Raw genomic sequence first — 26148 nt, forward strand, 5'->3', positions numbered from 1 at the left:
CTGGACACCAAAGCAGCTTCTCACACAGTGCACTCATACACACACACACTACCTAATGGTGCCATATTGAGAGGACCTTGCTGCAAATATGCAGGAGCCAATTAACACTGTGTTAGATGCCCTTCTGTCTTGTGGTGTCTTAAACAACCTTACAATGTTGGTAATAATCAAGAAAAAATTTGTATCATAAATTAAACTTGACACATTTATGATTTTAAAACTTTTTCATCTTTATATTTTTGATACACATTTTCACAGGATTTGCACATTGGAATGTGGAATGATTATGTCCTCTTTAATTTATGATACACAATTTTTTCTTGATTATTAGCAACATTGTAAGATTGTTTAGACATCACTAGGGTTCAATAGGGATATATCACATAGTAGCACATATTTTTTACAGACCCTCATACAGCGCTGTCTTCTTTATTATTTTATGTTGATTGAAGTCCCTCAATTAGATAGCAGCAGTAAGGGTTAAGGATTCGGGTGCTGCCTTTTTTACTATAGATTTTTATTGTCTGTCACCCTGGTGCAGATTTTCTGTTACTTCCTATCTGGTAAAAGGTTTACCAAAACAGTCACTAGAAATCTCTAACAGACCTCCAGATAGCAGTAAAACTTGACAGGGGTTCTAATCTTTTCCCACTCTATCTAAAACTAAAAAAAAAAAAAAAAGTTTTGTGTTAAGACTCACTTCAATGTATACCTTGCTTTAAGGGCAAATTGTTGTTCTGATATAGATGGCAATGGCAGCTCCGACTCCTATTACTTCTCTATTTCTTATACAAACCTGGCATTATGTGAACTGGAATGTTTAAGCCTTTCCTTCCTTTCTTGTCTCCAGATCAGGCCTGGTGAAGGATGGTTCCCTGGTGGCCTGTGCCTTTGCCCCTGGAGGAAATCTATTTATCACAGGCTCCTCATCAGGTGATATAACAGCCTGGGATGAGAACATGCGATGTTTGTACAACGAGAAGGCACATGACTTGGGTGTAACCTGCTGCGACTTCTCCTCACAGACAGTAACTGGTTAGTGTTGTATCTGTTCGGAGATTGTATTGTATGTTAGGCCTGATTTACACAGCTAAATGCATGTTTCTATGCATAAAACTGCCGCTGAAAGCCTAGATGTGTGTGGACAGCTGCAGCTGGGAGGCCGGTACAAAGCAATGACAGGCTGAACGTGGGGAGCGATTATCTGTGGTTAGGGACAGGTGATCGCCCTTGGAATGAAGCAGCTTATGTCCAGCGGACAATCATCTGTCCCTAACCACAGGTGACCGCTCCATGTGCAACTACTTCTGAACCCGTCTTAGCTTAATAAATAACGCATACTCAGACTGGTCTGGGGTGGTAGGTGGGGTCCCCCAAGGCTCAGTCCTGGTACCAATTTTGTTCAATTTATTCATAAATAGCATTGAGGATGGGATCATTAGCTCAATCTCAGTTTTTTCAGATGACACAAAATTAAGCAGGGCAATAACTTCACATTGTGAGGCAGAAATCTTACAGAATGACCTGAACAAAATAACAGAGTGGGCAACTACATGGCAAATGAGGTTTAATGTGGAGAAGTGTAAGGTTTTGCACTTGGGGACTAAAAACATAAAAGCACAATACTCTTTAGGGGGGGAACCTCTGGGGGAATCAAAAATGGAGAAAGATCTGGGTGTCTTAGAATATAGACTTAGCAATAGCATGCAATGTCAAGCTGCAGCTGCCAAAGCCAGCAGAATATATTACCATGCATAGGGAAGGGGATGTATTCTAGAGATAAATCTATAATCCTACCACTTTATAAAACATTGGTCCAACCGCATCTGGAGTATTCTGTCCAGTTCTGGTCGCCAGTCCTCAGTAGAGATGTGTTGGAGCTGGAGAGAGTCCAGAGAAGGGCAACTAAACTAATTAGGGGATTGGAGGACCTTGATTATGAAGAGCGCTTACAAGCGCTTGATTTATTCTCCCTGGAGAGAAGACGCTTGAAAGGGGACATGAATGCGATTTACAAATACCTCAACGGTGATAGCAACATAGAAAAATAACTATTTAGTCGCAAGGAATGCATGAGGACACGAGGACATACAATGCAATTAGGGGAGAAGCGTTTTAGGCACAGCCTACGCAGGGGGTTCTCTACAGTAAGGGCTAGAAGATTGTGGAATTCTCTTTCAGAAATGGTAGTAACTGCGGGGAGTATGGCTACTTTTAAAAGACTCTTGGACATACATCTCAAGGATCAAAACATTCAGGTGTATGTGAAATGATTATGGCCACACACACCTACACAGGTTGAACTGGATGGACTATTGTCTTTTTTCAACCTCAACTACTATGTAACTCTGTAACTATGTACAACCTTCCTGGCCCTGGCTGTCTGCACACACAGAGATCCTAATGGGAGTGTTGATTGCCACTTTAAGCAAGCTTCTAGCAGACTTCAGCACTTCTTGAAGCTTGTTGAAAGCCTGCTGAAGGCTGCTAGCAGCTTGCTTAAATTGGCAATCAACAGTCCCATTAGGATCTGTGTTCACCATTTACAAACTGGAGCTAAATGGTACTTTAAAATTTTCAGCAAAGCTTGCTGAAAGCTCTGCAAATGCTTTGTCATAGCTTGCTGTTCACACTGCTCTTATACAAGCTGAAGCTAATAAGGACCCTACCACAAGTTCCTAGATTCATAGCATGAAGTATAAGCACAACACATATTTGGGAAGCTCTAGGTCTATTACTCTAATCTTAAAACCCTTTAACAAAATTCTCATTTGACACACTATTGGCATCTGTGTTTTAAATGAAGCAGTGTATTTATTACAGGTATTTGTATAGTGCCAGCAATTTACACATTGCTTTAAATACTGTACATTCACATCAGTCCCTACCCTTATGTAGAATACAATCTAAGGTCCCTATCTCACATTTATGCATACACATACCAGGGCCAAGTTTAGACAGAAGCCAATTAACCTACCAGCATGTCTCCAGAGTGTGGGAGGAAACTGGAGTATCCAGGAGAAAAGCCACACAAGCACACGGAGAACATGCAAAATCCTAATTGAGTTGTACCTATGCTGCCAAACAATTGAAAATCTAATGTGTAGCTAAACCCCTGATCAGGGAAAGAACAAAGTGCATAGCTGCCAATCAGAATTAATCTGTCATTGATCAGTTTGTAGTAATTGGTTTCTGTAATATTCACGTCTTTTATTGTTTTTTGCATTGCCATATTGCATTTATTTGTAAGTTTTTCATTAGTGCCTTTGAGGATGTATACTTTTGCTCTGTATTGCATGGACCATATATTGGTGCGGCTAAATTACAAAGTGGCAATTGGATGTCGTCCTATAAATTTAAACGCATTTTCTTTTTTTCTTCATCAGACGGCGAACGTGACACTGAGTGTTTTCAGATGGTCTCTTGTGGTCAGGACTATGAGATTCGACTCTGGTTGGTTTCATATAGTGTTGAGAAAGGTAAGTGTTTTGTTTTCCAGCCTTGTCTGTGTACAGTGTACCATATGTGTATGTGGACAGCACACAAACATGTCAGGACAGCAGAGGATAGCACACACTCTCCAGTCACAAGACTAGGTACCAAACCTACCCAGACCTGCTACTGCTAGGCCATTGGATCTAGTAGTGGATTCTGTGGGTTTGAGGCCATGACCTTGACTATCAGATGGATATCTCTAGATCCCTTTATGCCTGGGAGTAATTCAAAAATTAAAAATCAGACCATTTTGCAGTTTTGCATATAATTCAGGTATCAGAATCTGAGTTATATTCCATAAATCCGAAGGATAAAACTGTAGTGAGTTAATAAATAACAAATATTTGCACATTTTAAATTGTGCCTTTTTGTGAAATGGACAATTGAATGGTACACAACTGCAAAAAATTATTTATGCTAAAAATGTGCAGGCTGGCCTCACATCTGTGCAGCAGTAACACCCAATCTGCAGCGTCGTGTGTGTTGCATTGACGTGCATGGCAATTAAATGACGCAGGCATACAACATATCACATTACAATGCACAGCAATGTGTTGCAATTTCCTGTCGTGCATAAGAATGAATGAATTTAATATTTAAGGTTTTTTTTTTTTTAAAGAAAAAGATCAGGCACTTCGATGCACTGTAACAGTACACTGCAGTGCAAAGTGCACCATAACAGCTAGTGTGAATATGCCCTCTGTGTATTGGTGCATGGCAGTGCAATCTCCTCCTCTGTAGCCCTGCACCCTCCAGCTGTTGCAGAACTACACATCCCATGAGGCATTGTAAAACTTTGACATTCACAGACATGACTAGGCGTGATGGGAACTGTAGTTCCTGAACAACTGGAGGGCCATAATTTGAGGATCCCTGTTTTACGCAGAGTGCTATTGTGTTAATTCGCAAACAGGAGATCGTAAACATTTTACCTCCATTATGAATGAACTCAGGAGTGTTTACAGCTGATCATTCCTGTGTGCGTTTAAAGGGTCAGTAAACGTGGGATCCCTACTCAGAGTTCTGAATGTTTTATTGTCTCCCCTAGGCAGGTGCTGATGGGAAGTGGGGAAAGGGGTGTGGGATCTGAAGCATGCAGTGGTGGAGGGGAGAGCCTGGGTGGAAGATCAGAGGCACACAGAGGTGGGGGACAGCGGCAGGCACAAGGAGGGACACAAGTAATGCGGGGGCAGCGAAAAAGGGAATGCAGCTGACAAAAAGTTTATTGAATATGATATTAAACTCTGCACTGTTTATCAACACCCCTTAGTAATGGAATCAAAATGATAGTAAATGCTGCTTTGTAACTGTGAAAAACACCATGAAAAAACATCAAACAAAAATTCAGGCGTGCTTACTAAATCCTTTACACGGTCACAAACAACATATTTATAACCATTCTATTCCTAAAAACTAAGAATACAAATGTGTACAAAAAAAATTCCAAAAAGCTTGTCCTATGACCAAAAATGGTATAAAATAAAACAAGGGTATCTACAAAATATGTATTTTTGTTTCTTTGAAAAAATGATTTGTGGATAAACATGTCACGTAGGAAAGGTCTGAGCATACAATTGGAAGAATCTTTGTGGCCTACAGAACACATTTGTGAATTCTACATCTGGGTCAGAGAGGCCAAATAGTTTTGTGTGCACATCAGCAGAGTATTTTGACGTGGTAACTGTATACCTGTATACGCTCCGTTTTAAAGCCCATCTCCAGGCACAGTTACCTTTTACATGTTTCCAGCAGGCAAATATTTTTGTTCCTCGCAGCTCACTGTCATGCAGGCATACCTATACACCAATCAGACAACATTATGACCATTCACCATAACCTGTTGAGGCATGGACACTAGACCTCTGAAAGTATGCTGTGGTATCTGGCAGTAGCTAATCCTTTAAGTCCTGTAAGTTTTGAGGTGGGGCCTCCATGGGTCGGACTTGTTTTTCAAGCACATCCCCCAGATGCTTGATTGGATTGAGATTTGATGAATTTGGAGGCCAAATCAACACCTCAGACTCGTTGTCGTGTTCCTCAAACCATTCCTGAATTCATCAGACCAGGCCACCTTGTTCCATTGCTCTGTGGTCTAGTTCTGATGCTACCATGCCCATTGTAGGAGCTTTTGGCTGTGGATGCGGGTCAGCATGGGCACCCTGACCAGTCTGCTGCTGTCACTGGTTTTCCTTTCTTGGACCACTTCGGTAGGTCCTGACCACTGCAAACCAGGAACATTTCATAAGAGCTACAGTTTTGGAGCTGCTCAGAAACAGTCATTTAACCATTACAATTTTGCCCTAGTCAAAGTCAGTCAAATTCTTACACCTGCTCATTTTTTCCGCTTTTAACACATAACTTTAGGGACAATATATTCACTTGCTGCCTAATATATCTGACTTTTTCAGGTGCCATTGTAACAAGATAATCAATGTTATTCACTTTCACCTGTCAGTGGTCACAATGTAATGGCTGACCGGTGCCCAGCTCCCCCTGTACTTTCTGGATGTAAGCGCTGCAGGTCTCATAGACCCCAGTGCTACAGTCCCATCTCTGCTCCCCTCTCCTTCTTACCATTCACAACACACAGCCGCTGGCCTGGAGGCGAGGTGGGCAAAGACACCCCGCTGTGGCTAGAAAGTACACAAAGAACTATACTAAACCCATCATGTCAATTTTCAGCTTGTTTGTTCAAGAGAAGTCGATCAAACGATCATCATCTGACAAGCAGGGACTGCCAATATGACCAGCTGAATTTTGAGCGGTGTATGGCCCTCTTAAGGGCCAGGAGTGGTCCTTCAGACCATTTTTTTATTTTTTTTGGCACATAACAGGCAAGTTTGTTGTTGTTGGGCAGTAAAGTTATAGTTTCAGCTTTAATAATGCTTTTTTGCAGTGATTGCTTTGGTTTGAATGAGATTAATATTTTGTATACCTTGGTTGGTCCCAGAACAATGAACTGTCCATGAAAGGTAATTTAGTAGACATATGGTAATGCTGGACAAGCGTTGGCCAATATTTATTCCTCCTCAGTTGTTTCCCTTGTTTAGGATGAACCCATACGGATAATGTGGTTCATAAGGACCATGTTTTTGTCATTCTGATAATGATAGAGATGCTGTTCATCAGATATTCCTTTAATGGTTTTGTTGTGGAGAGCACCTAGTACAGATGGAAATTATTAACATAAATGGTATTGACAGTTTGGGGTTGATTTACTAAAACTGGAGAATGCAAAATCTAGTGCAACTGTGCATAGAAACCAATCCGCTTTCAGGTTTTCATTTGTCAAAGCTCAATTGAACAAGCTGAAGTTAGAAGCTGATTGGCTACCATGCACAGTGGTACCAGATTTTGCACACTTCATTTTTAGTAAATCTCCCTATTTGTCACCTTGTGCAATGTGCTCAGTCTGTACCTTACTGCAAGAATTCGCCTAAACCCTGAAGAAATGGGATTCCACCCCCCCCCCCCCACAAATCTGTTGGGTTTACTTTGCTTCCTTAACTAATAGACTTTGAAACAAACCCCCAAGTTGTATGACTATACTAGGCACTCTGTACCCCACAAACATAGATTGAACATAAATGGGACTGAGCCTTTAGAATACTAATTATTATCTTCTAGGGCCTAGAGGTATCAGTGTACATTCTGGCATTCAGACTGCAGCATTTCAGTGGATCGTTTTCTCATACCATATTGTTTCCACAGTGACCCAGCAATACCAGAACGTCAGAAACAACCCAAAAAAGGCACCACTAAGAAAAGTACACACGCCAGGTTATTCAAAAACGGGTATAATATATATTGATGCTTCTCTGTTTTTTGATGCTAAAAATGAATAGTACCAAATTAAAAGTGAAATCTATTTCTAACTAAGCAATGAATGGATCAAATTATCAGATCAGTGAATCAACTTAGAAATAACCTCCAGAACTCTCCTTATCATTTCTAATTAGATCCTGATTATAACAGTAAGCATTCTGGCCTATGAATTTACTTACTAATTGAAGGCAATTCATAAACTCAAAGCTACCTTACCTTACATTTCTTCCATCAGATTAGGAATGGGTCAAGTACAGGGTGATTAAATTGGGTTTCTGGTTGTCCCTGAGGTTTGTTTTTGAAGCTTTCCTGCTTGCGAATGGTGCTGATCCTTCCCTTTTCCTGAAAAGAAAACATGAAATTGCCATCATACATGAGCTACTCCCATCCAAATTGATACATAGTTACATAGTTAGTGAGGTTGAAAAAAGACATCAGTCCATCCAGTTCAACCTATGTGTGTGTGTGTGTCTACTGTTAACCACATATTGTATACCCCTGTATGTTGTGGTCTTTAAGGTGCCCATCTAATAGTTTTTTGAAACTATCAATGCTCCCTGCTGATACGACTGTTTGCGGAAGAGAATTCCACATCCTTTCCGCTCTCACAGTGAAGAACCCCCTGCGTATTTTAAGGTTAAACCGCCTTTCCTCTAGTCTTAGTGAGTGGCCACGTGTCTTATTGTATTTCCTTTCTCTGAATAGTTTGTTCCTTATGCTAGGGTCGCCAGTACAGTATTTGTACATTGATATCATATCCCCCCTCAATCGTCTCTTCTCCAGAGAGAATAAGTTCAGTGCTTGTAGTCTTTCCTCATAGCTGATGTCCTCCATTCCCCTAATTATTTTTGTTGCCCTTCTCTGGACTTTCTCCAGTTCCAGCACATCGTTCCTGAGGACCGGTGCCCAGAACTGGACAGCATACTCCAGATGTGGCCGGACCAGAGTCTTGTAGAGTGGGAGAATAATCTCTTTATTTCTGGAGTGAATCCCCTTTTTTATACATCCCAGTATTCTGTTGGCTTTGCTTGCAGCAGCTCATTGCATGCCACTGCCAAGCCTGTTGTCTACCAGTACCCCCAGGTCCTTTTCCATCCTAGACTCACCAAGAGCCCCCCCCCCCCCCAGTGAGTAGCTTGCTTTCTGGTTTCTGGCACCCAGGTGCATTACTTTACATTTTTCAACATTGAACCTCATCTGCCATGTAGTTGCCCACCCCATAATGTTCAGGTCCGCTTGTAAGGTTTCCACATCCTGCCCAGAAGATATTGGCAAGCTTAGTTTAGTATCATCCGCAAATACTGAGATTTTGCTCGATATCCCCTCCTCTAGATCATTTATGAATAAATTAAACAGGATTGATGGAAAGGTTGCTGAATTAAAGGATCAGTCCAACCGAAAAATATTTTGGGTGTAGGTAAAGCCTGGTGGGCTGCATCCTCCCCTTGCTTATTAGATCTGTTGGATATTCCTACAGCAAGATTTAACTTCCAGATTTCCCAACTCACATGAGAGCTTGGGTTTTCTTGCCCACGTTTGCAAGTTCCAGCTCCTACAGGTCCACTCTCCATTATATAAAATAAATAATCCGACAGTGAGAATTGGATCTCTTTGTAATGGTGATGACAAGTGGGTAGACCTGATAACTCTAATGCATCTAATCAATAGATTCCCCAAGAGACCAATAGATAGAAGAAATGTATTTTTGTTTTCTTTACTGCATCTACCAAAAAGTGAAATTTAATTTTTGGGAGGACTGACCCTTTTAATTCCATATAATCACAATGTAATACCCAATTTTGCTAGCAGCATTCTGATCCTGTAGCTTTGGTTTCTCTCAGTTTCTATTGTTGCTAAATTTCTTACAGCATTAAGTATAGTGGTATTCTATGTGAACACCATGATTGACTAATGATGGCAATTCTGTGATAGGGGAACCATGCAGACCAACTCCTGGTCCACTCGATATGACCCCTAGAACACCCTTTAGGTTTTTATTGCGGTCTGTGTCTGTTAGGGAGATTCACCCTACCTATTTGTCCTATTAGCCATGTTTACCAAAAGTGAAAGAAAATCCTACATTTTGAGATGTCACCAGGAATTTCCTCATTTTGAAGGTATTTGGAGGAAGGGAATTACACTTCCAGTTTTGCTTATGGGATGGGAGGTGAAGGGAAATCTCCCCAGTGAGAGACAAAGGCAATATAAACTGGCAGGAGTTAGAGCCCTCCCTTACTCTATCCAATGTGAAAAAAAGCTTTGCCATAGTTCATAACTTTAAATGTGGTGGCTGCATTCATTTTTATTTTTTGTAGTCTTTTTATCCTTTATGTTGATCCTGCCAGTACGTCTTAACTTTTAATTTCCTGTAACAAACCAAACTGTCCACTGAGTTCAACCTCTTGGTAAAAAAACTCAGTTGAGACAAATCATTTACTGCTGACAGGGGTGCTTACAATTGTCAGCTTTTATTTCTTTAAAATCTTTATTCCAGAAAGGAAAAACACTGTCTGCTGGAACTGCTTAAAAAATGTTCAGCTTTAATTTTTTTGTTCCTCTAAATCTGCTAGTCTAACACTACTGTCTCCCGAGACCAAGGGTGTCTCCATCCAGATAGAGGAGCCACCTTAAAGCGGAGTTCTGGCCTGAAAAAAATAATTTAGATAAAAATACCCCCGGGACAGTCAGGGCTAGTGCATTTCAGCAATGATAGCCTCTTAACTGTCCACTGTTTCACTTACCTTTTAGAAGAAATACTTACCTTGAAAATGTCTTGTCCAGCACTGCCATTTCAGGTGTGGACAGCTGAAGCCGGAGCGTCCTCTTCTGTGTCCTCTTCGGTGACGTAGGAGTCCCAGAATGCCCTGCTCGTCCCTTCCGGTGCAGGCGCGTCATCCCTGCACAGCTTCTGGGCATGCCCAGAAGCTATTTAGCAGTAAATGACGCGCCTTCACCGGAAGGGACGAGCAGGGCCGGTGCAGGCGCATTGACTCCTGGGAGCAATGACGTTCGGCTCCCAGGAGGAAGTCACAGAGCGGGCCACGGCCACAGAGGGAGGAAGTAGAAGGAAGGTAAGTATATTTTCTTTAAAAAAAGGTAAGTAAACCAAAAAAAAAAATTGTGATTATCCAATTCTTTTTCAGGTTACTTAGAGCAAGCAGATGGCAAAATTTTGTTTTGAGGCTGGAACTCCACTTTAAGTGCTGGGTCACACCTGTGCGATTTCTGCATGATAAGAGAAATCAAATTTTTGTTTTTGTTTTTTTAATGGTGCCCGTTCACATAAATTAAACTCTTAGAATCTGCTCACCACATCCAAAGTCGCATTAAAAGTTGCACTACATAATCACACTAAAAATTGCTTTAAAAGCGTATTGCAGTAGTGTGAGCTGAGCCTAAGACAGAAAGTGTGATACTGACCAGATCACCTGGTGGAAATAAGGGAAAAAAGCATAAAAAAGATAACTAATGCAGCACAATTTAATTGGTTTGGTAAGCTTCAATAGATTACATTTCTGTTATTGGGTTTTTAATACCTGGAATACAACTTTGAAACAACTATAATGCCCTTGTGTGGTTGGTGGCTGTGGGGGGGGGGCGGCATAAACAAAGTAGAGAGCGATCAGGCTGCTGAATTCCCTCACAGTTGTAAGAAGTTAGGTCACGGGTATGGACTCAAAATTTAAATATGACTGGATTGATGGAGTGAGTGTTTCAAAAATACACAGCGTACCTAAACCCAAGAACAAAAATGTAATATCTTGCAGCTCATCTGTCTTGAGATGTGGTGGCCTGCATTTGTTTTTTTCATTTCACCTGTTGATCCTGCCAGCAACACACTACTTTACCCAGGGTGACATCGCTCACTCACTCTACTGTATCAGTGAATGAGCAGTGTTGTCACCCGTGAGTTGGACTGGACAGCGGTGACTGCTTGAGATAACACTGCAGAGTACACAGGACAGCACAGGATTTCTGGTAGGATCAACATTTTTTTTTTTTTTTTTTAACTTCTCAGAAAGACCTAACAAAACCCTTTTAATAGTAAATGTGACAAACCAAAAGGGAGCAAAATAAGGGAAGTTCATTAGGTTTTCTATGTACTATAACAGGTCGAAGTATTAAAGAAGGCTTCTAATTTCACAATAATCCTACACTTGTTGAGGTTCTGTTCTTTTTTTTTTCTGTTAACATAAGCATTGCTATAGATTTTTCTTTACTTTTTATAGGTTTGGAAATGCGATGCAAACTGACACTGAGTGGACACACAGCCCCTGTCCTGTCCTGTGCCTTTTCCAGTGATGGTCAGATCATCGTCTCCGGGTAATCATTGTTATTGTAATTCTCCAAAAGTGACACTAGAGGGCTGCAAACAATTGATCATTCCCATTATACTATGCATGTGTACTGTTTTATCAAGTCATGTCGTCATTTGCTGGGAATGCCATGAAAAAACAGTAAGGAAGAATAAACAAGACATTAGTCTGGATAATTATATTTAGGAAAACATTGTTTAAATTGCTACAACCAGGAATCTGCAGACTTTGTCTTTGCGTTGTGCTGGAGTTTTTCCATCATTCTTTTTTTTACCAGCAGAACATATTTGAATCCGTTTTATACAAATCTAATTTCCTGGTTCAGCAGGGTTTTTGAAAGGACTCTGGATAAGACTGCAGCCTCTTGCCCTCTGTTTCCAGTAGAAAGCAGTGGGGGTGGAGTGGCTGGTGTGAAATATTTCCTTCTGAATCGTCAACATGTGTGATTTTCATTAGACTTCATAAATAGTTTGCATACTATACACTGATAGAAGGAGCAGAGATACCCTGGCTTGCAGAATCATCAATATTAGTATGTGCTTAAACTCATTCTATTGGCTAGATTATTTGTTCATTGTAGCCATAAGAATGAATGTTTTTGCATGCCTATACATGTATATGTGTATATTATGCCAATAAGCTCTTCTCCAAACAAAGGCTTGGAGAATTCTTTTTTTTAATCTTATGCCCCTGAAAATGTGAATCTAAACCCCACAATGTGCACGAACACATTGTTTTTTGACTAAAGTCAAAAATACTGCGCGCTGCAAGTGTATTTGCTCCAGAGCTTATTAAATAAGGTAAAGCTTCACTTTACAAAGAATACTCAATAATCTGCTTGCATATGATTGGATGATAGAAATTTAGATTTTAGATTGTAAGTGTAGCACTGCCCCTGGAGGACTGCTGGATACCACACTTTTGGGTTCCCTGGGTTACTGTTAGCAACACTGCCGTTCTCAATTTAATACTTGGCTCAGTCAATGATCAGTCCAGGGTTATGTAGTTGTTTTTGGTGTCTTATTTTAAATAGGGATGGGAGAAGGGAATAGTGGGATACTCCAAATTAACTATTCATAAGTTGCGAGGACTCCTATCTGATGATGCAGCCAGAATGCTGATCCTTGCCACTTAGGTAGATTTAGTTTTAAGTCTCTTGCCAGAAGACTTGGTGAACTACATTTCTCTTCGGGTCATTCTCCTTAGTATCCTCTTTCTGGACTGCTGACACCTTTCCACTGACTTTTCAACTTTTGGGGTGCCCCCCCCCCCCTCAGGTCAGGTCCCTGGACACGATCCCCTGTACTCATGATACTGTTTTTCTAGGGTCTCCAGTGTCTCCCCACTCAGTCAACTCCTGGACCTCTGGGTTCAGTTCCATTCCTCTGGCCCTCAGGATGACCTCCTGGGGCCACGTGCCATTGCTACAGAGGAGGAGGCAGCTGCCACCCTCCCTCCGGGACTCTGCTCTCCAGCCAAAGACCTTGCAGCACATGTGCTCCTGGCTTTTATACAGTGTCCCATAATGCACTGAGACACCCGGTCTCTGTCAATCACTGGACTTTATCAAAGCCTGTGCACCCATTGGTCAGGTTTCCTCCCACTGTCCAACATGCCTCCCTATTGGACCAGTGTGAAACACTATCTAGACCCAATGAATAACACAGAGCACACCTAACTCACAGATCCTGCTCTCTGGTAGGCAGAGAACAATATAGATTTGCCTGCTGCTCCTCTGATAGGCAGACAGAGCCAAAAACTATACTCTCTCACTAGCACCTACCTAGGAGGTTGAGCAGAGCTCTCTGATTCCTCCAGTGTTAAGTTGTATTGTAACTGTACTGTTTGCCCTAACGTTATAAAGCGCTGTGCAAACTGTTGGCGCTATATAAATCCTTTTTAATAATAGGACTCTGCAGAGCTTCCCTTCATTTCAGAACTTCCCTGCAGATCTAGAGCAACTGCACTCACAGTGAACCGTATATTTGCCTTTAGTAAATCAACACCAATGGCTAAAATAGAGCTGCATTCAGAGGCATAAAAAAGGAAAAATACCTCTATAAGTGTCAGGTCTCCCCCCCCCCCCTGTCCATGTGCACGAGACCTTAAAGAAGAACTCAACTTTTGTTGAGAAAAAAAATGATTTGCCTCTAGGTGCTTAATGTACATTACAAGGATTTGTTGCGGATTACTACCTTTTGTTGTCTGTGTCCATGTGGAAAGTAAATCTGTATGGGAGTAGTTTCATAATGATCGATTGATCATTAGCTGCTGCACCTGCAGGGCTCCAACGAGGAAAGCTGCTGGGTCTGCATTCCTTTAGATCTGATTACCTGTTGGGAGTATCTTACCAAAAATTACATTTTTGTTGCAGGGGATGCCTGAAGTCTGACTTGTATCTTAGTGTAGATTTCTGAGAAAATCGGTGAGCCAATCAAACAAGCAGGAAATAGCATATCTGAGAGACGTTCTGTACACATTCATGTGTACAGAATGGCTCTAGGAAGCCATATTGCATTGTATTTTGCAGAAAATTACAGAGCTGCAGATGGAAAAGGAAAGTTCATTTTATTCACATTCAATTACAATATGACTTGAGTTGCGATTGTATAGACATATATATATTTTTTTATTTTTATTTTTTTGCTATTTTTTTTTTCCCTAATGAAAGTAGAGTTACCCTTTAAAAGTGAATTGCTCATATATTTGTTTTCTAGGTCTGTGGACAAATCTGTTATAATTTTTTCCACCGTAAGTATTATGATTTGTAAGTTCCATTATTGTCAAAGGGCAACCCTACCAATGGTGGATTAGTGGAGATGGGGGGAAGTGAGTGCAGAATGTCACTGACACCTCTGTGCTTTTTTAATTCCACTTGTAACATTACCCCAGCAAGAGCGGCTGAATTGTGTCCCAGGTTCTTCTCCCTTTTGTGCAGTGGCAGCCAGGCAAACAGCAACATTCACTCCTCTGGCTCAAAAAACTGTCTAGGAGTTGCCTTTTTAAAGATTATTGCAGAATAATTTGAAGGGGGCTTAGGGAAGCTTTGGGATAATCCAGAACACTAAACTGAGTGAGGACACTTTACCCTTAGCAGCTACTTCCTAGCACAGTCCTTTGAGCAGTAGGACATGAAGTGGACCGCACTTGGACACTATTAGCAATGTTCCTGGCCAGGGAAGCATTTCAACTTAGTGCACTAGGGGTTAACAGCAGCAACATTCACTAGGATCCCTATCCCAGGTCTGTACTCTGTGCCCCTGGGACTTGAATGCCTCCTTCCCTTCCAGACTCAGGTGACAGTTTCCTCAATGAAAACCCTTTTGCTTAGGTCCAAAAGGAATTTGCATTAGGATAGCCCCCCCCCCCCCCCCCCGGGTATGCTCAGCTGGGAACTCGATGAGAAGCAGAATCTTCAGCTGGACTGCCAGGAAAGGCAGCAGCCCTTCTGACTGGGAACTTCTCCTCCTGGGGAAAAATGCATCTCTCCCAGGTTCCAAACTATTTATACACTCTCCCAGCCACCATCTGGGCATCTATCCCCAGGGATTGGCTGGGGCTGCATAAATATTCAGGCTGCCCATCTGATTCTCCCACCCACTGTATTCTGGAAGCCTCCAAAAAACTGGGGGAATCATTCAAACTTGCAGCCTGTAGAGCCCTGAGCAGACCAAAGCAATCACTTGCTGTTTTGCTGATCATAGCAGAGCCACCAAACTAAATTTGCCTATCCTATCTAGCAGCCTATCTGGGAGGGTGGTACACACTGAACTGCTAAACTCCCACCGTGACTGCTTCCAAATCTTTGCAAGTAGTTCTGTCTGGATGCAGTAGAGTTAAGTGTTAAATGTATGCAGATGACATTTTAAAGTAGAACTAAAGGCATTTTATTTTTGTTTTGGATTAAGTAAGGAGACTTTATAACCTGTCAGGTTTTTTTTTTTTTTGCCATCTGTGTCCCATTGGGGAGATTTCCCTTCTGCCCCATAACCTAAATAGGAAGTGAGAGGAAATCCCTCCAAATTGAGGATATCGCTGGTGGCCATCAAGATCACAAGAATTATTAGTGTCCTCATTGGAAGATTGACCATCTGTTCCTTGTCAGACAACCCAAAATTTTGGGATTTTCTTTCACATTCACTCTGTGATAAAGGCAAAGAAGACAAGTAGAGAGGGTGAATTTCCCTAATGGGGTCACAGACAGTAATAGAATCCCGTTCTAATCCCTCTCTACTCTACTCTATCCAAAACTAATAAACGTTTTGCCATTAGTTATACTTTTGAAGCAGAGTTCCAGCCAAAAGTGGAACTTCTGCTTTAAGTACTGTGCTGACCCCCTTACATGCCTTAATTGGTATGTCTTTTTTTTTTGGGGGGGGGGAGGGGGGGAGCAGGTACCTAGTTTTGACAGGTACCCAGCTCCCACTTTCGCTCGGAGCACCATGGCGCCCTGAGTGGAAGCTCTCCTCTCCCGTCAGAGGTCCCAGAAGGTTGCCCGGCCAATCAGGACGCGCAGTGCCCACCATAGTGATGCTGGCACTGCTAATGGAGAGGGAGAGGAGTGAGGCTTCGGGCGACCACATCGCTGGATCCTGGGACAGGTGAGTGTGTGTTTATTAGTAGTCAGCAGCTACACTTTTTGTAGCTGCTGACTTTTATTAAACCCAGAAATGGCTGGAAATGGCCACTTTAAGGATGACTTCCCACTGGCAGTATAAGACACCAAAACCCACGTCCTTTACTCAGTCCCTTACCTCGACCCGTTCCACTGACCGTAGTGTAGTTTTACTTTTAAGGGGCACACTGTAAAAGGAGTTTCTTATAGATCCTTTTAGATGCCTAACATGCATGCATATATGTGGCCATTTAAATACAGTAAATATAAAACCATATTGCTAAGAGGTTGTGACATTTTATTTTACATGCATGCAATTAAGGTTCCATCCTAATATTATCTGATTGTTTCTTAGAAAACTGGTAGCATCCTGCACATCCTGACACATCATACACGGTAAGTACCATATGTTGTGATAAACTTCTTTCTCCAGTCATGCGGTCATTTTGTGTAGATGGGAGACTTTGGATCCAAACAGAATTTATAATTGTGCTGGAGAGTACAGTGCCCATCTTTAGACAGCCCTATGAATGAAAGACACACAGAGAGATACTTCAGACTGAATCTAAAGGACAAAAAGTCTGAGGGCCACCTATGATTTCTGGGGACCAAAATCATTGGGTTCTTGCATGTATAATATAGTGCAATTCATTTTGTGGACTCCAGAAGCCCCCCTCCATCAGAGCTTAAATAGCGAATGGAGGAGGTAAACCTAGAATGTGGTTGAAGGAGGTAATAGAGTAATTGTGAGCATAGAATTCATGATTTAAACTATATGACTTGTTCACAGCAGCAGGTTGACACAATTAGTTGTGTAAAAACTGTCACTGAAACTTGACAAAGTGTATTTACTTTATATATATTTAGAAGTATCATAGTTGTATGCAGCCTATTTATTAGGGTGTGTGCGTGTATTATATATATATATATATATATATATATATATATATCTCCTATTGTGACAAAGAGGCTGCTTGGGTCCCCTGGAGCATGGGCAGGGTCATGTCTCCACACATGCCCCAATAAAACACAGCTGACATAGAAAGGTCAGAACCCAGCAGAGTGAGGTGTGGGCCCAGTGTTGAAACATTTCATCCACTGTACAGGTGGAAAGTGCCGTGCGCCCTTAGAACTGTGATGGGAGAGGGTCACGCACCACACAGAACCTCCCTCCATAGAGGTGGAAGAGTGCCATGGGTCAGTAGCGGGGATGATGTAATGTGACAGGGAAGCTGCACAGGCCCCCTGGAACATTGACAAGGTCACTATTGGAACCCCTCAAGCTCTGCCTGTGTATGTACCCCTTATACCCCTATGATTACCCCTGGGGTATATTATCCTGTGTTATTTTTGCATCCTGCCCTCAAACTTCTATGATTACCCCAACGGGTAGACAGTGTCAGACAGTCAGTGTGGATGGGGCAGTAGTCAGAACCATCTCTTACCCCTTCATCAGGTCTGCAGCATCTCCGGCCCAATTACTCAGGCTTGTCTGCCTAGACCTGGCAATCTATGAGCTACATTTGCATCCCCGGACTCAAAGTGAGTTGTCACCATGGCAACCAGAAGCCAGTGCAAGTGCCATGAGAGATGTGGATGAGGATTTAGCGGAAGACATGGGTGAAGTGCGGGGAGAAGGAGGGTCACAGACGGGACCGCTCCAGTAGTCTATTAATGAGGTAGCTCCACATGTGGGTCAGTAGCAGGGATGATACAATGTGACAGGGGAGAATATGTGACAGGGGAGCATCGGTGGAGTCACCATTGTGACCCCTGCAACCCTCAGGCTTTTCCCATGGAGCCTGTCACTTGTACACACATAAGCCAAATTTCTGTGTATGTGAGTGACAGTAGCGAGCGGTGGGCAGGGAATTAGCACTGGATGTTGCACGCAGGGTGATTAGCATGTGCCCGGGCACACCTCATGCGTACGCCTATGAAAAATAACTTGAAATACTAAAACATATCTTAAAATAATAAAAAATAAAATATTTCCCCTAACAGACTTTCTTGAGCCAGCTCTACTCAGGCAGCAAATTCACTTTTTTCCTTTCCTTAAAGTGGTTAAGCCACTATTTTATATTTATACCATCCCATCTGTTATAAAACTATATGTGTCCCAGTGCCTGTGCTGTTTACAAAAAATATGCTGATTTTCTACCTTATATCAGAGCATCTCCTGGCACCCACATGACTCCTCGGCTCTCTTCTCCCCGGCTGACAGCTATAGCGGGAGGGGCCGAGAACTCCCACTGACCTCAGCTGGGAGTAGAGAAGCAGAGAGCCGAGGAGTCACGCGATATAGGGAAGAAAATGTTTTTATACACAGGCACTGGGACGCATATACCAGATGGTATGGTATAAATATAATATCGTTTTTTATAGCAGCAGGAGCTGAGGGGCGGGCAGTATCTTGAGCTGACAGGCAGGGAGGGAGGGTGGAGAGGATAGGGGAGAGCAGAGAGGAGAGCTGCGGATGACTGAGGCACGTAAACTGACCACGGTGTCAGGGCTCAGAAGCAATGATAAACCTTGGTCAGTTTACAGAGGGGAGGGCAGAACCAGGCAGGATCAGCCAGGTATTTCAGGTTATACAGGGGGCCAAATTACACAGCACAAGCACTGTGCTGTTATTCATGCTTTAGGGAAACGGATCTATTTTTCTTTTTTTGTTTGGGTAACAAACACCTTTTTAGGGTAAGAACCTAAATTTCTTTATTTCTTTCCTCTTCCCTGGCTCCTTCCTTCCTCCTTTTACCTTTCCTTTCTCTCGGTTTTTTCTCTTTTTTCCGTTCATACTGCAAAAGTTATACAGGATATAAGCACGCCAGGGGTCTTTGGGCAAAAGAAACTATACTGCTACTGTTTTGATAGACTTTATATCTTTTTTTTTTTTCATGCATTACACTATGCAGTATGTTGGTCTGTCTGCAGTGATTCTAATGTTGAATTTATTTCTGTATGTGTACCATGCCCCTTGTTGTTTGTGTGAGCTTGCAGGCCCCGATGATCCCTGTATGACTTAAAAACAAATAAAGGATCAAAAAAAAAATTATATATCTAATATATTATATATATATATATATATATATATATACACACATACATACATACATACATACACACACATATATATATATATATATATATATATATACTTATTTCTAAGGCAACAGAATAGAAATTTTCTCTCTGAATCCCCATATAGGAATCACTGATGTACAATATCATGAGAAATAACTAGTGCTGAGCGAATTTGGGGGATGCCACTTTACTGAAATGTTGTCATTTCAGCAGACAATGAAGAAGGTGAAATGAAGGTGATTTTTAAGCGTGCAAGGGGCTTTAAATGGCTTCTAAAGGTTAGAAAAACAAATTTAAATATCTTGGACCTGTGTTTGGGCCAAATTAAAATGCTAAGACTAATCCTAGTTTTAGAACTTACCCTAATCTTTAAGGTAATCCTAACCCTCTCTTTGACCGCGCTGACGTGGTGATTACATAACTTTATTTATTGAAAAAAAAAAAAAGCCATATGATAACCTTGACAGTTCTGCCATTACATGCAGTGAACGGGCCTCATTAATAGTGCTGAGAGCCAAGCTTTAAAAGTAACTTTCTCTATCGTTCATTGACAGACGCAGCTCCATATTCTTCTTGACCATTGGGTTATGCTGCCCCCTACAGGAGTAGGACACTAGGCAGGAAAAAGCTTTACCACGCCTATGGGGCAGTCCGCCGATGCCACTGTCTGATGACCCCCCTGGGGCGTCCTGGAGACTGCATGGTGCGCCGCGAGGGCCGCCATTTCGCTGTAGTTTTTTGCTCTGCATCAATGCAAAAAAGTTCTCATTTGAATGCATGGGTGGCCATGTTTTGGTAGTTCCCCCATAGGAATGCATGGGGCAGCCATTTTCTTGAAGCTCTGGGCATGACCCAGGTGTTTTTCTGTTCCTTGTGTCAGATCATTTTCGGGTCGCAACGCCTGTCTGCTTTTACAGCAGTTTTGGAAAGCCTGGTGTCAAAAGTGGATTTAATTGAAAAAATGCTGCTAACTGAAAGCGCCCTATGCCTTCACCTGCCTCTATAGTATCCTCAGATTCTGAGGTAGATGTGGCCGCCACGGACACATACTATCCTGGTTGATCTGTGTCTTCGCATTCTGATGGAGAGGAGGATGTATCCTCGTCAACTGCCACACGGGAAAGCGTGCTGGTGGAGGCACTTATTGTGTCAGTGCAGGAAACATTAAAAATGGTGATGATTCTACAGCGTCAAGGGCGCAGGCTTCTTTAGGCACCCGCAAATCCCAGAAGTCGGGAAAGGTGTTTCCTTGTCCGTAACTTTTTTACAACATTGTCAATGAATAGTAGGGGCTCATAAAACAAATGTTAGTGGTGCCTAAGCATTTAAAAAGGTGTTACCCCCTTCTCAGGTGGGGATTCCACTAGGTGGATCGTGTCACCAAAGGTGGATCATCCGGTTTCCAGACTAAACAAGTCTACTGTGGTCCCGTTGGAAGACTCCCCGGTATTTATAGACCCCGTGGATAGATGGATTGAGTCTCTGTCCTGCCATTTGCATGTGTTAGCGGGCTCCATACTAAAACCGGTCTTTGTGGTCACAGACCATCACAGAATGGGCGAAGCTGCTGACTGCTGAAAATTAGAAACTGAGCAGCTCTCACTGAGCCTGATAGAGCTCACAGACCAAATGGTTCAAGCCCTTCTGTATATATGTGATGCGGCTCCACTGGTAGCCAGAGTTTCTGTGGCGGGGATTGCTATTAGATGCATGGTGTGGCTAAATAGCTGGTCTGCGGACCAGGCTCTTTCTGACCTTCCCTTTACAGGGGACAGGTTGTTTCGATCCTCCCTGAATGAGTTGATCAACACATTCTACACCAGTTCACATTCAGCCCTGTTGGGCGATTTGACAATTACTGTACGGACTCTGCAAGAATTCAGTTGGAACATCAATTTCACAAAATCTGCCCTGATACCATCCTTAAGACTGGATTATCTGGACCTGACTCTGGACTCCGCTTCGGCGAGGGTTTTTCTTCCCCCGAACAAGCTGCAAAAGTTGCAGGGGGCGATACATTTGCTGTTAGCCAGCAATCTGTCCTCTCTGCGGACTTGAATGCGGGCCTTGGGTCTGATGGTGTCAACCTTCGAGGCAGTTCCGTTTGCTCAGTTCCACACGAGACCATTACAAAGGGAGATTCTTGTCAAATGGAACAAAGATCCGAAGTTCTTGGACACTATGATTTGGTTGAGTCACAACACAAGGACTGCCCTATTATGGTGGTTTCATTCGTTAGCACTATGCCAGGGCAAGTCCTTCCTTCCACTGTATTGGACTGTGGTAACCACAAACGCCAGCCTGTCCGGCTGTGGAGGAGTGCTGGGGAAGCTCTGTGTCCAGGGGTCCTGGACAGTAGAAGAGTCCAGACTTCCGATCAGTACTCTTAAACTCAGAGCGATAAAGCTTTGCCTGAGTCACTGGACAACTCGTGTACAGGGTTGTCCGGTCCGGATTCAATCTGACAATACCACGGCCGTGGCTTACATCATCAAGGGGACACCAAGAGTGTCTTGGCGACCCGGGAGGTGGCCGAGATCCTGGAATGGGCGGAAAAGTCTGTTCCAGCCCTTTCTGCAGTGCACATACCAGGTGTGGAAAACTGGCAGGCGGATTACCTGAGTTGTCAGGTGTTGAGTCAGGGAGAGTGGTCCCTACACCCGGAGGTGTTTCACCTCCTGTGTGCCTGGTGGGAGACACCTGATGTCGACCGGTTTGCTTCTCGACTCAACAAGAAGGTTCAGAGGTTTGTAGCCAGGTCAAGGGATCCTCTGGCCAATGCCACGGACGCATTGGTGACTCCTTGGTGTCAGCGTCGGCTGATCTATGCGTTCCCTCTGCTGAAACTCCTGCTGAGGCTTCTGCGCAGAATGGAGGTGTAAGGGATTCCGGTCATTCTAGTGGCCCCAGACTGGCTGCGCCTGGTCTGGTACGCAGATCTGGTAAGGTTGGTCGCCGATGCTCCTTGGAGACTTCCTCTCAAGGAAGATCTGCAGTCTTTGCAGTCGCTGGCTTTAATGGCATGGCTGTTTAAAGCCAGGAATTGAAGGATAGAGGTCTTTCTGATTCTGTGATTCCTACACTGTTAAAGGCGAGAAACTCTACTTCCAGGAAGATCTATGAGCGTACGTGGAAATCGTACATCTCATGGTGTGAATCGCTGGAGGTGCATCCTCGGCTTTTTCCGGTGGCTAGGATTTTGACCTTTCTTCAAAAAGGGGTTGAACAGCGGTTGGCTTTGAGCACTATCAAAGGCCAAGTGTCGGCTTTAGCTGTTTTTTTTTTTTCCAATGCCCTTTAGCTACGCATGCCTTGATTCGCACTTTTATACAAGGGGTTCACCATATGGCTCCTCCGAGAGGGACAGTCCCCGCTACCTCTGTGGGATCTTAATTAGGTAATATCTGTTCTTCAAAAACCTCCTTTTGAGAACATTAGGGACATTCCTCTGCTTACACTGTCTCAGAAGGTTGCCTTTTTGGTGGCTATTACTTCTGCTCACAGAGTATCTGAATTGGCAGCGCTGTCTTGCCAGTCTCCTTATTTGGTAGTACACAGAGATAAAGTGGTACTTCGACCTTGTCAGTCATTAATTCCGAAGGTGGTTTCGGATTTCCATCTGAATGAAGACATTGTGCGACCTTCACTCTGTCCTAAGCCCAAGGAAATTGCTTTGCATTCTTTGAATGTGGTTCGGGCGATTAGAGTTTATTTGGCGGCTACTGAATCTTTCAGGAAATCACTCTTTGTCCTCACCGAAGTACCTCGAAAAGGATTGGCTGCGTCTGCTACGACCATATCTAGATGGATCAGGCAGACGGTGGTACAGGCTTATTCACTGAAGGGTCAGGTTCCACCTTTCCCTGTGAAGGCGCATTCTACCATGGCGCTGAGTACCTCTTGGGCTTTTCGCCATCAGGCGTGAGTAATGCAAGTTTCCAAGGTGGCAACTTGGTCGTCGGTGCACACGTTCACAAAATTCTACAAGGTAGATGTGTTGGCATCCTCAGATGCCTCTTTGCAGGATGCTGTCTAAAAGAGAAATATTCTCTTTGAGGGTGTATGTTGTTTCTAGGTGAGCTCCAGTTGTTCCTGGTTGAGCTCCATGTTACCTGGTTGGCTAAGTTTGGGGAATTATGTTCTTTCTTTGCGTTGGTTTTCCTACCCCTCATGCAAATACTGCTTTGGTACGTCCCAATTGTCAAGAAGAATATGGAGCAGGATCCGTCGAAGAACGATAGAGAAAACCAGATTTTTGACTTACTGTAAAATCCTTTTCTCTGAAGTTCGTTGACAGACACAGCACCCGCCCTTCAAATTTTTAGTGGGATGGGGTTTTTTTTCTTCTAAACACTGCTTGCTACAAAACTGTGAAGGCGATAGAGTGCATTAGTGTATGCCTGCGGGGACTGCCCCATAGGCGTGGTAAAGCTTTTTTCTTCCTAGTGCCCTACTCCTGTAGTTGGCAGCATAACCCAATGGTCAAGAAGAATATGGAGCTGCATCTGTCAATGAACTTCAGAGAAAAGGAATTTACGGTAAGTCAAAAATCCCGTTTTTTTTTTATGGCAGTTTAGATGAATGCAAAATGACTACTGTCATTTTGCAGCAATATCAAATTACTTAAATCATTACCCTCAGCTACGGCAATTGCCAGTTCAATAAGCACATCACTGTAATGAAAAAATTGTTTTAGTTTTTAAAGTACCCCAACGTGGCTTAAAAAATAATGCAAATTACTTAGATTCTTCACAGAGGGGGCACAGATGGCAATAAAAACTCAGAGGTTTACCTCTTTCAAGTTCTATTAAAAACGAAATTAACATACTACTGTATTTGAGAAAAACATTTGGCTGGAGTTGGGCTTTACAACCAGGAGCAGTTGACACGTTTTGTGTAGTGACATTTGCTATTACTGTACTGAGGGCCTTTGTCTATGGTAAGGAGTAAACTGGTGTAGAATGTGTTGCCCCAAAAACCAGTTACATCAGGGGTGGTATGTGTAGCACGAGCCTTGGCAGATGTAATAAATTACTGTTGCCTGTGGAATGTGCACTAGGTGTACTTTGCCTGTGCAACTATTTCTGCTGCCAAATAAAGAACAATGAAACGCAATGTTCTATGTGTGTCATGTCTTCCTGTGTTGTGAAACAGCAGCATAAAAGGAGAGACGTTAAAAATGTGTTTTGTTAAGGCACATGGCAGTGCTATATTTTATAGATGGAATAATGCAGAGACGGGTTGTTATGGAGCAATCCTATATCAGTATGAAGCATCTGAGCCATGTTTTTTATGACTCCCTAGAAACTGTGTTTTTGAGAATGTTGGGTATGCATTACAAGTCATTTCATCAGGGCTGGATTTCAGTTATGCTTCCTCCAGGCCACAAATCGTGAAAGCCATGTGATTGCCAACATGGTCTGTAAAATGTATTTGCATAGGTCAAGTATAAAACCTAGCCTGCGGATCCAGATACAGCCTGCCTGACATTTCCATGAAGTCATACCTGCAATTAGGAGCTCAGTACACCCCATTCATTCTCAAAAACGTAGCACTGAAATACATACTGGGTATGCGGACTAGGATTTGTTTACATTTAGCAAAGTTCAGGTTCACTAGGTTACCCCACTGTATACAGTGCCTTGAAAAAGTATTCATACCCCTTGAAAATTTGTCATATTACAACCAAAAACATAAATGTATTTTATTGGGTTTTTATGTGATAGACCAACACAAAGTGACACATAATTGTGAAATTGATAAATGGTTTTCAAAATATTTTACAAATAAATAGTGAATACTTTGTAGAACCACCTTTTGCTGCAATTACAGCTACAAGTCTTTTTGGGGATGTACAACAGAGGGGCGTAAGGATAGTGGGACTTTAAATGAGGTAGGTTGCTATTACAAATATCCAAATAAAAATAAAATGGTCTCAAAAAATAATTTATTTCTTGCTGCACGGTAAAATCGATCATGCAGCAATAATCAATAAATAAATATATATCACATATTCACAGTACAAATACAGACGATACAGGTATGGACATACAAGAGGTATTGAAGGAAATAACTTGCTAGGCATATACACATAATAAATAGATATATAATAGCAGATAAATATATCATATAAAGGCGCATATATATATATATATATATATATATATATATATATATAAATCTCAAATACATAGCTAGGATAACTCCAGTGGCTCATAAGCTCTTTGATAAATAATCCGTAATCCATATCCTGATAAATCTTCATATTTTATGGCGCTACGCGTTTTGTGGAATTATCATCCACTCTTCAGGAGCTTGGTACAAACTTTCTGTAAATAAGGACTAGTTTAAGCTCAAAAAATCTCATATGGATAAGGAAACACACCGATAAGTTCCCTCAAAAATGTTTTCATAAATCTAGATTCTGATACTTGCATATAAAAAACAGAGAGAATCGCAGAGAAGATCGCATCGTCTCCCATCGCTGAGTGCACTGTGTGGATGTACATCAGTGACCAAGTCATCTAATCAAAGAAATACAATTTAAATGTGTCCATATTTCTTGTCAAAGTCTTTTTCAGATATTGGTGTTGTATGTGAGGAAAACAGGTGGGAGGACATTAGTAAAAAATAATCTTTTTGGGGATGTCTCTACCAGCTTTGCATATCTAGAGAGTGAAATTTTTGCCCATTCTTGTTTGCAAAATGGCTCAAGCTCTATCAGATTGGATGGAGAGCGCCTGTGAACAGCAATTTTCAAGTCTTACTACAGATTCTCAATTTGATTTAGGTCTGGACTTTGACTGGGCAATT

The 26148-nt window shown here is 42.3% G+C and overlaps 1 protein-coding gene across 2 annotated transcripts in view; it reads left to right on the forward strand.

Moving 5' to 3' along the window:
- Window positions 1–26148, forward strand: part of WDSUB1 (WD repeat, sterile alpha motif and U-box domain containing 1) — a gene marked incomplete at its 5' end in the record, with an annotated part of 56365 nt that overhangs the window by 1709 nt on the left and 28508 nt on the right. Inside the window, 6 exons of one of the 2 annotated variants that reach the window (XM_082260089.1) lie at window positions 851–1035; window positions 3387–3479; window positions 7207–7290; window positions 11550–11643; window positions 14354–14387; window positions 16607–16647. In XM_082260089.1, the coding sequence (XP_082116215.1) occupies window positions 851–1035; window positions 3387–3479; window positions 7207–7290; window positions 11550–11643; window positions 14354–14387; window positions 16607–16647 (531 nt within the window). The remainder of the gene's footprint in view (window positions 1–850; window positions 1036–3386; window positions 3480–7206; window positions 7291–11549; window positions 11644–14353; window positions 14388–16606; window positions 16648–26148) is intronic. The other variant, XM_082260090.1, reaches the window with a different exon arrangement.

This window comes from Pelophylax lessonae (genome assembly GCF_965119305.1).
Source record: "Pelophylax lessonae genome assembly, chromosome: 6".
Taxonomy (NCBI): domain Eukaryota; kingdom Metazoa; phylum Chordata; class Amphibia; order Anura; family Ranidae; genus Pelophylax; species Pelophylax lessonae.